This window comes from Camelus ferus, chromosome 16, assembly GCF_009834535.1.
Source record: "Camelus ferus isolate YT-003-E chromosome 16, BCGSAC_Cfer_1.0, whole genome shotgun sequence".
Classification (NCBI taxonomy): Eukaryota; Metazoa; Chordata; class Mammalia; order Artiodactyla; family Camelidae; genus Camelus; species Camelus ferus.
The window spans coordinates 21289390-21301116 of NC_045711.1; the positions used below are offsets into that span (position 1 = coordinate 21289390).

The 11727-nt window shown below is 55.6% G+C and overlaps 1 protein-coding gene across 10 annotated transcripts in view; it reads right to left on the bottom strand.

Moving 5' to 3' along the window:
* The window catches only part of RPTOR (regulatory associated protein of MTOR complex 1), a 241590-nt gene that overhangs the window by 115569 nt on the left and 114294 nt on the right, over nucleotides 1–11727 (bottom strand). For all 10 annotated transcript variants that reach the window (XM_032456628.1, XM_032456625.1, XM_032456621.1 and 7 more), the window contains one exon: nucleotides 8559–8705. In XM_032456628.1, coding sequence (XP_032312519.1) covers nucleotides 8559–8705 — 147 coding nt within the window. The remainder of the gene's footprint in view (nucleotides 1–8558; nucleotides 8706–11727) is intronic.

Genomic DNA, 11727 nt, shown 5'->3' on the forward strand with positions numbered 1-11727 from the left:
AGCCACCCTGCCGGGTTAGGCGTGTCGGGACAGCGAGGAGTCCCAGGTTGCGCCCTTCAAAGGGCAGCTGAAGAGAGAGCGCCTTCGGGGGACAGTGCATCATGACAGTCCTGGGAGTTCACCCGAGCGGCCGTCCACTGTTTTAAAGCCATTGCATTGCTCACCATCGAACAGTTTCTAAAATGCTCTGGAATCTTCCAACAACTCAGTGAAGACGCTTGACTAGAAACTGCAGCCAAATTCTTCTCCCCAGTTACTCTTAGACACTCAGCAACCGGAGACAAGGAGGCACTCAAAACCCCCGCGAGCTTGACACAGACGCCTGTGAACCGCGTGGACACGTTTTCGGTTCTCTTGGGTGTAAACCTCAGGGTGGAGTCACCGCTGGGTGACCTGCAGCTCCAAGTGGAGCATCTGAGGACCTGTCAGACCACTTTCCGAAGCGGCTGCACCGTCTTATGTCCCCGCCAGCGGTGTGGGAGGCTCCAGTCTCGCCGCATCCTGGCCCGGCTTGCAGTGATCCCTTTCTGCTCTGCTCACCCGGGGTGTGAGGTGCGCCTCACTGGCTCTGCTCTCTGACTCCTGAGGGACTGACGCCGCCCCTTCCCAGCCTGACCACGCCGGCTGGAACTCCCAGCTCCACGTGGGTGCGGACGGTCAGAGTGGCCCGCCCTGCGTTGCGCCCACCTTGGGGGGACACTGTCTTTCACTGCCGAGGACGAGGCTTTTATATACGCTCTCTATCAGGCCGAAGGCGCTCCCCTCTACCCTAGTTTGCTAAGAGATTTTTTTTTAATCAAGGAAGGATGTCGGATTTTGTCAGAAGCTTTTTTCTGTGTGCCAGTCGATGCGAGCAGATCTTTCTTCGTTAGTCTGTTGGTGTGATAGATTACATTAATTGATTTTTTGAGTATTACACCAGATTTGCATGCCTGGCACAGAGCCCACGCAGTCGAGGAGTGTAATTCTTTTTAGGGAATGCTAGAGCTGATCTGCAGTTACCTCACAAGTACGTCTGTGGGAGAGGGATGGTCTGCAGGAGCTTCTTCCCCCTTTTGTAACGTGCATCCATCTTGGCTCCACAGTAATAATAACATGCCCTGGGAAGTCTTTCCCTCCCTCTCCATTTTCCGGAAGAGACTGTGTGAGGTCGGTTAATTCTCTAGACGTTTGGCAGAACTCTCTAGTGAAATCATCTGGGCCTGGAGATTTCCTCCTCAGGAACTTTTAAAATTGCAAACCCCATTTCGTGATTACTCATGCTGTCTGTTCCGTCCCAGGGAGACCGGGTGGTTTGCAGTTTTGGAGGAGCTGGCCCGTTTCTTCAACGCCGTCGAAGGTACGAACGTAAAGCTGTCCAGGGTGCTCCCTCATTATTCCTCCCACGGCTGCAGGGTCCCGAGTCTTCTCTGTCCTTGTCGCTCTTGCCAGAGTTTCATCCGTGTTACTATTTCTGAGAATCGTTTTTTGTCTCGTGGATTTTTCTCTTTTTCGTTTTCAGTTCCAGTGACTTCCGCCCTCACGGGCACTAGCTTCCTCCCCTTCTAGTTTCCTGAGGCAGCGCTATGGCCTGAATGGCCGTATCCCCCAAATCCATCTGCTGAAATCCTGACCCGCCGAAGGTGATGGCGTGAGGAGGTGGGGCCTGCGGGAGGTGAGGGCGACTGGGGCCGGTGCCCTTGGAAACGCAGCGTGGAGCCCCCAAGCCCGCCCAGCACGTGGGGCGCGGCGAGCAGGCCCGGCGCCCGCCAGGAAGAGGCCCTCACCCGAGGGAGCTGCCTTCCAGCCTCCACACTGTGGGAAACAAACCCGAGTTGTCTGGGAGCTGCTCCGTCCGCGGCGCTGTGTCACAGGAGCCCGAGTGACGGGGACGGGAGCCCGGACCACCGTCCCGACTCTCCCCTGGTCTCCAGCGCCGTGCCCCGTGCCCCGGCTCCCCCGGCTGCACCCGACCGGTGCAGAGGTGCAGGGCGACCCCTTTCATTCGACTCACGCATCTTCTTTCATTGCCCTTCAGACCCCTGACCCATCAGTTACGTGCTGATTCTCTGTTTCCCGTCTGTCACGACTTCTGGTTGATCCCACTGGAGTCGAAGCGCTTTCTCGTGTGACTTCAGTGAGCCAAAGCGCGCTGGGCGAGGCCTGCTTTTCGGCCCAGGACGTGCTGTGCCTGGGCGGGTGCTCGCTGCCGCTGTTGGCCGGAGGGCGCAGGGGACGCCAGGCAGGGCCCTGTGACTGACGTTAACAGCAATGGCTGTTTCATCTGCAAAGAAGGACGAGCGTCTAACCTCCTCTTCCCCGGCCTGCAAGCCTCCTGCTTGTCCCCTCACCACACCACACACAGGCTCACGGCACCAGGGGGAAGGGAAGGGGGTCCGTGGGAGTTAACGTCTCTTCCCTGCTTCTGACCCGAGTGCTAAAAAAGCCTCTTACCCGCTTGTCTTAGCTCCCGAGGCTGGCAACGTCCTACCTGCCCTTCTCCCCGAGCCTGCCTCTGAGATCACCGCCTTAGTGAAGACACTGCTCTGGCCGCCACCAGAGGCCCCGCAGCCTGTGCTCCATGGATCCTTAGTGGGAAAACGTGACCTCAAGACCCTCAAGCTGGCGGAGGTAAGGCCTGCCCGTGACGGCCACCAGGGCCGCACACAGGGGTCCTGCTGGAGCCACGGTTCCCTGCACCGTACCCCACGATGTCTGCCACCACCTGTGATCCAGGACAGTAAGCAGTTTCTGCCACATTTAAAAATAGATGAAATTAGAAAAGTGGATCAAACCCTAAGATTTAACTCAGAGAAGCTCCCAGGTTTATGCCGGCTGCAAACAGTACATTATATTCACAGGTTTGGGTTAATAGTTGTCTCTGCTTTTACATTTCATACAAGTCAATCAAAGCGCAAACACATCCAGTGAATCACGACACATCTAAAGGTAGTTTACTCAAGTGTGTGTCTGCTTGTTAGCCCAGATCTATAAACACTCCCCGAGTATCTCCTTTATACGCGGCATCCTCGACAGGTTCACGTAACAGATTTAAATCCGGCTGACAACACCAGTAGGAGACACTGCAAGACAACACACTTAATTGTCAAACTAATTGCATAAAAAACTGCTCTATGAGGTCAGCTGAGGCAGACTGCAGGCTCAGGGACGTGTCTGTGACGGGAGCAGAACCCGTTACGCCCTGGAAGCCGACTGCGTTAACGACGCACTTGCTTGTCTGTGGATTTCATCTAATACCGTCAGTGGCGAGGGTTCCTAAACTTTTTACGCAGAGAAATCACTTTTCTTTCACCCAAAGCCTTCAAACTAAGGGATCAGGAACAGTAAAAGGTGCCGACAGAAAGGAACTGGATCTGCCCACACCCCACGGAGGGGACGGAGCACAGGCCGGCAGCAGGGCGCCTGGAGACGGCTTAGGGACCACTCCACCGCGTGGGCTGCGGCGGGACTGAGAGTGAAACACGCTGCACGCCAGGAAATGTCGCCCAAGGGGAAGGTGTCGTGCCCGCGAGCTCAGACGCCAGGTGCCCTCCCCCACCCCTGCCTCACTGGGGGTCAGGGTCCTGATCTAGAAGCTGCTTTTCTCACCAGCGCTTTTCTGCGACCCTTTCCACTTTCTGGTTAGCACCCCAGCTCATCAGAGCACTCAGGGACCAGCCCCTCTTCATTTCCACAGTGGCTGTCTTGTCCCCAGCCAGGCACCGCCCTGTGTGTTCACAGATTAGCCCCTGTCCTCCCCTCTAAGCAGCGGAAAGGGTAGCATTTCTCCTCCCATCACAATGCGTGTGTGTGTGTGCACGTGTGTGAGAGAGGTGGGGGAGAGGGAGGGAGACAGACGGGGGACAGAGAAGGAAGAGTTTCAACTACATTACAGGTTTCTTACAAATGTGTTTTGAAAATGTTCACTATTATGAATTCTTATAGCTTAATTCTGTGTAAAGCATAAGGCACAGAGGGTGGGCCTGGCCCACCTGTATGAAAAAGAAGGCACGAGAGGGTCCAGAGTGTGTGCAGAGAGGCAAGAGGGGACAGGGCCTCATCGGCCGAGGCGTGGGGGCGGCCCTGTCATCAGGACCACCCCTGCTCACCTCTGCCTGGCCCTGGCCCCACGCTCCCCGCCAGCCTTGGAGACGATGAGGCGTAACCAGCCACGGGGAGTGTCCCCCAGAAGCAGAACTGGCAGATAAAACTTAATAAACCATTGCTAAGACACTGAAGATCCGTCTTCCCTTCCAGTTACGGGACCAGCTACAAGAATTTTGTATTTAAAGTAAAAGCTGTTGCCAAAAATTTCAATTCTCCTTTTCTCTCTCTCTCCGGCTCAACACATACACTGTACACCGTGGACAGAAATACTCCTTCCACGGCTTCTGTCTGAATGGAGGCAGTGGGACCTCTGAACCCGTGGTCACAGCCACAAGGCCACTGGGCAGACCTCTCAAGTGCCCCTTCATATCTACTGCAAGAAGCAAGAGGGACAGTTAGTGAAAACAGCCCAGAACTCCACAGCCGCCATCAACAGTGCGTGTGGGCAGGATGAGGGCACACATGACGCCCCATCAGCGTCTGGCACGCACCCCAAGTCCACTCCTGTGTGCCGCCAGCCCCCAGCGAGACTGGGGGTCTGCATGAGTTCCCCTAAGAGGGAGCTGGGGCAGCACTGCGCGGCCTGCCCAGTCAGCCTCCACGCAGAGGGACACACGTGACCACCGAGATAAACGCCAACCTGCGAAGGATGCTGTGGGGAGACGAAACAGCCTGGGCCCCCACGGTGCTGCTGAATAATTAAATCATCTGCTTCGGAGATCGTAGCGAGAAAGACAAACTGTTACTCACGTAGAAACCAGCAGTGAGGTTCTTCACTACTTACAGCTAGAAGCATCCAAGGGCAGACGCACAGCCTGAGAAGATGCCTCCAGCAGAACAAAGGAGAAACTCAAGAAGGCGACAGGGGTGGGATGCGGAGCACAGTGGCTGCAGCTGCGCCCAGAAGAGGGGTGCAGGGAACCCCGGACCACAGCCGGGGGCAGACCCGGCCAGAACAGTCAGCCTCGGGAGCGGGGAGGGACCCGCGAAGAAGACACCCTGGGAAAGAGGCCTGTCCGAGGCCTGGTGCTGCCCCTGCAAACTTGGAGAAGACGTTAAACCTCTCTTTCAAGAAGAAGAGAAAATCTCCAGGAAAAGCAAAGTAGTACACGAAAGCTGCTGCGGAAACGGAGACCCCAGCGCCCGGCTCAGCCATTGCATGAACAGCACGCACACGGCTGCAACCAGGGGGCTGAAGGTCAGCATCCGTCACTTCCTAGAATCAGCCCCCACACACAGCACGGGGAGACCAGGGAATATGTCCAAGTGCAGGTGGCAGAGCAGGGAAGGCCGGGACACAACAGAACACCCAAGAGCCTCCACCCAGAAGACGGTGGTGATTACTGACGCAACTACATAAAACCACAGGGCGTTATCTCAAATGGCAGGGGCTACAAAAGACAGAGAACCCAAACACAGCAACAGAACTAAACGGCGGTGGGGACACAGGGCGGGCAGTCGATGACTTGCCCTCCTTGCCTTCTCTTTGGAACCCACAACTTGACACACACAAGACACGACGTTAAGCCTCCCTGTCACGCGTCTCCTGGCTGTCAAAGTTCTGCTGCACAGTCCCTCCGGTCTGTTCAACAGAGCTTACTCATGGCAGCTCTGGTTTTGGTTTGCAGGTAGCAGAGAGCCCAGAGATAACCTAGAATTTATGACTCCAGAAGGCGGGGTGCAAGCACGCTGGTCGCACTTACAGAGACACTCACGAGAGGAAGCAGCAGCGTGAACGGGTAACACGGGTCCCCGGCAGCGGCAGAGTCCTGGCCAAGCGGTGTGGACCGGGCGCTGTCCTTCACCGTAAGCCCTCGGCAGTAGTTAATTTTTAAAATGACGGCATGTGCTAGTTTGCTAAAAATTAAAATATGTATTTTAAAAAGAACATTGAAAGCAGAGAGAATTGAAGACTTTCCTTAGGTTTTCAAATTACCAGACTCACAGACACAGAGAGCAGACTTCCGGTCACCAGGGGGTGACGGGGGTGGGAGGGGATAAGCTGGGAGTTTGGGGTTCGCACCTCTTGGGGAGCGCAGGAGCTGAGCTGTCTTGACTGTGGTGGTGGTTTCTCAAGTGCACACAGCTACCAGAGTCATCAGAGTGCACATCTGAAGTGTGTGCGCTTTACTGCACAGGAATTACACCACAATAAAGGTGTTTAAAAATTTTTTTCAAATTACAAAGCAACATGACACAACGAAATGTGTGAAGATCACTGAGTGACAGGTATGCGCTTTCCTGGCTCAGATGAAGTTTCGACCGTGAGCAGTAATGGATGCGGTGCTCCCGGACAGGCGTCCTTACGCCCCACCGCGCTCCCCTGAGAAGGAGTCCACGGCAGGCAGCCCTCCTGGTCCCGGCGGGCACGCAGGCTGAGAGCACGGAGGCTGATGGGCATCTCCTAACACTCACGTCACTCGTGTGTCTGACTTTGTTACTTGGGGGTTTTCTGGCCCAGATCACTGTTTTCCTCCATTGTATTTAATCATTTTTTTACCCACTTTATTTTTCAAACTCAGGCACAAACCCTTTTACCTGCCAGCTTCTTTCAGTTCCCACGTTATCATCCACCCAATAAAGGTGTTAAAATGTACCGACAGCTTACAGCGAGTCTGGCCAACTGCAGACAGGGAAAGAACTTTTAAAAAGAATAAACCTAAGAGGTTACTACACAGGATTGCTGTTTCTGCAGCATAAAAAAAAAAAAAAAGGCTAACATGAACATTGAGGTATTAGCTGGGAGCCAATTTCATCATTTTAATTTCCAGTATTGATGTAAGAGACCAGCCAAACAATAGCTGGTGACGGTGAGCGTCGTGGAAAACGGTGAGACTTACCCGCACTGCCATCCCAGGGGGGGCGGGGGGGGCGCGACCAGTGGCGGCGCTGGTTACGAGACGTCTGGAGTGACTGCACCGCCAGCTCGGGGCCACTTCCGATAACGCTTTTGTCATTTGCTCTCCTCCAAGAGGAATTACTCAAACATTTCTCCCCAAAAAAAGACGCATGGAAAACTCTTCTGTTGCACTGAAGGAAACGAACAGTTTCTTGGGCTGACTGATGGCTGGCGGCACGCGGGGCGCAGGCGGGACCAGCAGCACAGAGGCCCCGGGTGCCGCACACGCCTCCCGCGCGGGACATGCTCTGGTCTTTCCTTGACGACCCTGAAGCTCATAACTTGGGGATAACAATCAGGCAGGGGTCTTCGGCACTTTAATTTACATATTTTAAATGTAAACCAAACAAAAATGTTTGCAATACTTATGACTTGATATGAGGGGGGAGGGTGCCCTGCATGCACAAGGTCCTGGGTTCAATCCCCAGCACCCCCATTACATAAAATAATTTTAAAACAAATTAGCCTAATTACCACCCGCCCAAGTTAAAAATACACATATTTATTACTTGACACGAGGAAAAGCAAATCTCCTCCTGGTGCTCTGAGTTCTTCACCGCTTATTAGGTAAACTATCCCTCGGGTAAACTCAGACGAAACGCCGAAAGGCAAGGGAAACATTTAACGGCAGAAGACTGGGCCCCTCCCTTCCCTCGTTACAGAACGCAAAGGTAACGGTGCTGACAGCTCTTGGCGCTGGGCCCCGCGTTCGAGGACGAGTGGCGGTGTATTCATCGGTCACGCTGCTGCATGTCCTGTGCAAGGGCTTCGCTGGTGAACGTAAAACATTAAACTGCACGGCAGGCTAAATTCTACCAGGCAGAACTTCAGATTCCACTACTGACTATTTCAGCCACATTCTCTGATGAAAGGTGGAAAACATAACAATGCGGTAGAACTGGACAGACCCAAAGGGCTGGAGGAAGCAGGTGCTCAGGACCAGCCCTACCCCTGAGCTGAGAACCTCCCGCACGGCGGAGCTGGGGCCACGGCCCCGGAGGCTGCAGAGGGTTTTATCCTCGCTCGTGCGCGGGCCACCGGATGGAGGCCTCCTAGCTGAAACTGCCTCTTCAGCTTCTCTTTAGAATTCACTCTTTCATTCAAACACCAAATATTAATTAAAACAACGAAGTAAAATGTCTCTTTGTGACCAAGTACTTGGCTCTTCAGTTTCTTAAACAGAAGCCACCGATGGCGGCTGCTTAGGTCTGTTTCCGTGTTTAGCTTATGGGTTTTTTCTCCCCAAACACACACAAAAAATGAGAGCAGTAACAAAGATGCCACTGGACCCGAAGTCTAGGCCCAGACATGGGTCCATTTCTCCGAAAATAAATGTGTCTGCTTTATTTTCACATTTATCTCGGAGGCAGAGCCCAATGGAGCACAAATCAGCCCTATTAATGGTCTCAATTAATGTTTGGATTAAAAGTGGCACTGGGTAAAATGAGATGGAAAAACAAGCCTCACACCGAGGCCATCCCAAGGTCTTTGCCACCAGAGCCATGCCCCACCCTGGCCCGCGCCGCAGCCCCGCGCCCCCGCCCGCCCAGAAGACCCGGCAGCAGCCCCTCACCTCCAGCTCCTGCTCCCTCTGCAGGGCAAACTGCTTGAAGGACTTGACGATGAGGCCGGCGTTGGAGCAGTCGTAGACAAAAATGGACGGGCTGCCCATCCACGTCTGCAGGTCGTATATGGACAGGGGGATGTACTGGGTGTAGTTCTGGAAAGGAAACAGCACAACGCGTGACTCACAGCGGGACTCTGACTCGCCAGCACCTGTGCCTCGGGGTGGATGCCGCATGCTGGGTCTGCTGGGTCTGCTGCGGAGACTGAGCTGCTGCCCCTCCTCTGCAAACAGCAGCCAGCTAAGCTCCCTGCCACCTGCCCACTCGCTCTTACCTGTTTTATCGGGAAGAACCAGGCGGTTGTCACAGTGGGACCCCGGCCCCGGGCTCCTCCGGAGGTGCCACCCGGGCAGCTCTCCTGGGCGCTGCAGGCCGTCCCTCCAAGTGGCCACCGCGGGGCCCTCCCGTCCCCCTGAACTCTCCCACCGCCTGCAACCAGACCACAGCTTTCTCCTAGAAACCCCAGGGGTATGCCTGTGATGTGCGCCGCTGCCCGCTCCCCGCTGACTCGGCCGCTTCCCCAACACAATACACGAGAAGATGAGCTCTGGAGAGTGCGCTGGGCCCCAGACGCACGTGCTTCCCCTCCTGTCCCCTCATTTTGGAGCACCTGGCAGCATCCTAGCCTCCAGAAGATCTAAATCACACGTGAGGGGTATACATGGACTTGGCCCTGTAACTCTTTTCAAGTCACAGAACATTAACGTGTTGACGTGAATCCGCGCGGCGAAGCAGCTTTCTGGACGCCCTGCACTGCTCAGTCCTCAGAACACCCCCGGTGGTCGCGGCAGGGGGAGGAAGGCTCCTCGTCTCACTAGGGAGGTAGCGCCAGCCCTCGCTCAGAGGTAACACGTCCGCAGCTCTTCTGCACGGAGCCATCACCTCCGTCCCCTCCTCTGGCACCAGCAGTGTGGGCGGCGAGACTGGCAGAAATCAATTCTAAGCACTTAGAGCTGAGATGACTGTGGTTCCTCAACGCTGAGCCCCAAACGCTGCCTCCAGCTTTGCCCAGAGGATCGTTTCCAGTGCGACAGGGACCGGGGCCCGAAGACGGCGACGGCGGCGGCGGCGGCTTCCCGGATGGGCACGCCCAGCGCCAGGCCAGTCCCGACCGGGGGGCCCAGGAGGGGAGCACGTGTCAGCGGGTGGGGCAGGGGGTCCTCCATCACCCGGGGGCCACGCCCCCTGCCTCCCCCTAGACTGACCTCGCCCGGTGGCCGGTGTGTGCACCGTCACTGCCCGAGCCAAGAGGACACGCGGGCACCCTCTGTCTGAGCAAACTCACTGAAGGACTCTGAAGACGGCGGTTCTTCCCTGATGAGCCTGCAGAGGCGGCGCCTAGTCAACACCAGCGGGCGCCCTTTAACGGACTTGCAAGCGGATTCTAAAGTTAGTGCGGGACAAACGCATGAGCATTGCAAAATAAAAATTTTTTTAAAGAAAGAATAATGAGAGGGGACTCGGGCTACCAGACATTAAATACGCCATAAATCTACAGTGATTACAGGACAGCGTCAGGGAAGGTGGGACAAACCAACCAACAGGGGAGAACGCCCAGAAGCAGGACCACAGGCAGCGCTGCGAGGAAGGCGGCGCCTCTGACCCAGCGAGGAAAGAACGCACAGGTCAGCAATGACGCCGCGAAGCCCAGGCCACCGCTCGCACAGCCTTCTGAGAGTCCTCACACAGAAGGGCAGGGCAGACTTCCAACTGAACATGGAAGCAGAACAAGAGGTTTTTCAATTTATTTGGTGTAAGAAAGACCTTAAACATACACAACCTAGAAACCTTGAGGGAAGCATGACAACGTGAAAATTATACGTTATGATGAAGACACACACCGCAGACAAGCAACTGAAGACGAAGGTGGGCCCAGCGCGTGTGACAGAGTGACCGGAGTGTGCGCGTGTCTGAGCTTCCGCTGCACATCGACAGACACAAAGCAACAGAGACGCACGGCACACACAGTCCACTCAGAAGACACACGGCGACCTGGGCGTGGACGCCCCCTGGGACCACGGAGACGCAGGCTGACGTGAGAGCTGCCCGCCCACCTACTCTCCTCCCCCAGCAGGCTGGAAGCGGGCGGAGAAGATGAACAACAGCCACACTGACCAGGATGCTCAACGGGGCGTCAGCGTATCGTTGGTCGGCGTGCGCACTTAGGAAGCTTTTTTGGAAGGCAATTTGAGTGGTGCTTAAAATTTTTAAGTGTACATGCCTTTGACTCCCAGGTGTCCATGCTACAGAAATACCTGCATTTGTGCACAGAAACGTGCGTGCAAGGACGCTCAGCACTGTCTCTGGTAAACCCTGGAGGCTGTTTCAACACCACTGTGGAACAGACCGTCAGTCTAATGCCTATTTTTTCTGCCTCGTCACCAGTGCAGGTGGAGCGGAGCACGGGGCCCAGCTTCCTCTGCATCTCGGTCTGATCTCAAAGCCAGTTCTGGCTGATGGGACATGATCAGAAACGTGTCCAAATTACAAGTGCTGCCCTCATGCTCACCCCTTCCTCCTTTTCTTCATTCTTTTTTTTTTTTTTGCCTTTAATACAGGGGCTCAGGGTGGAACCTAGGACCTCCAGCACGCTAAGCACACACGCTGCCACTGAGCTATTACCCCTGCCCTCCCCCTTCCTCTTCTCCTTCCCCTGAGAATGTGTGACAGAACAGGTCACCTTGGGCCACACCAGGGACAAGCGCAGAGGACAGCAGGGCTGTGTGATGGGAGGGGCCTGGGCCCCACGTCCTGATGAGGCCACGGCAGGCCCCCCGGGGACCAGCACTGCCTGGCGTGGATCCTGCTGTTCCAACACGGAGGGATCAGCGAGCACAGGGGCCACACGGCCGCCCCTGAGGACCGAGGTCAGTCCTACGCATGGACAGGGAGCGACGCAGAGGCTTGTCACATTTTTCAAAACACAAGTCTCAGAACCTCTCACATAACATGACCCCACTTTGTGCGTAAAGCACCCCATCCCCAGCATGTGGACTGCATGGAATGAGGACCTGGCAGGAGTGTGCAGGGTGAACGGTCCTGAGGGCCGCGGGGCTGCTGGGCGCTCCCTCCTGCGGCGGGGGCCAGGGCCCGAATGCAGCGGGGGAACGTCACACC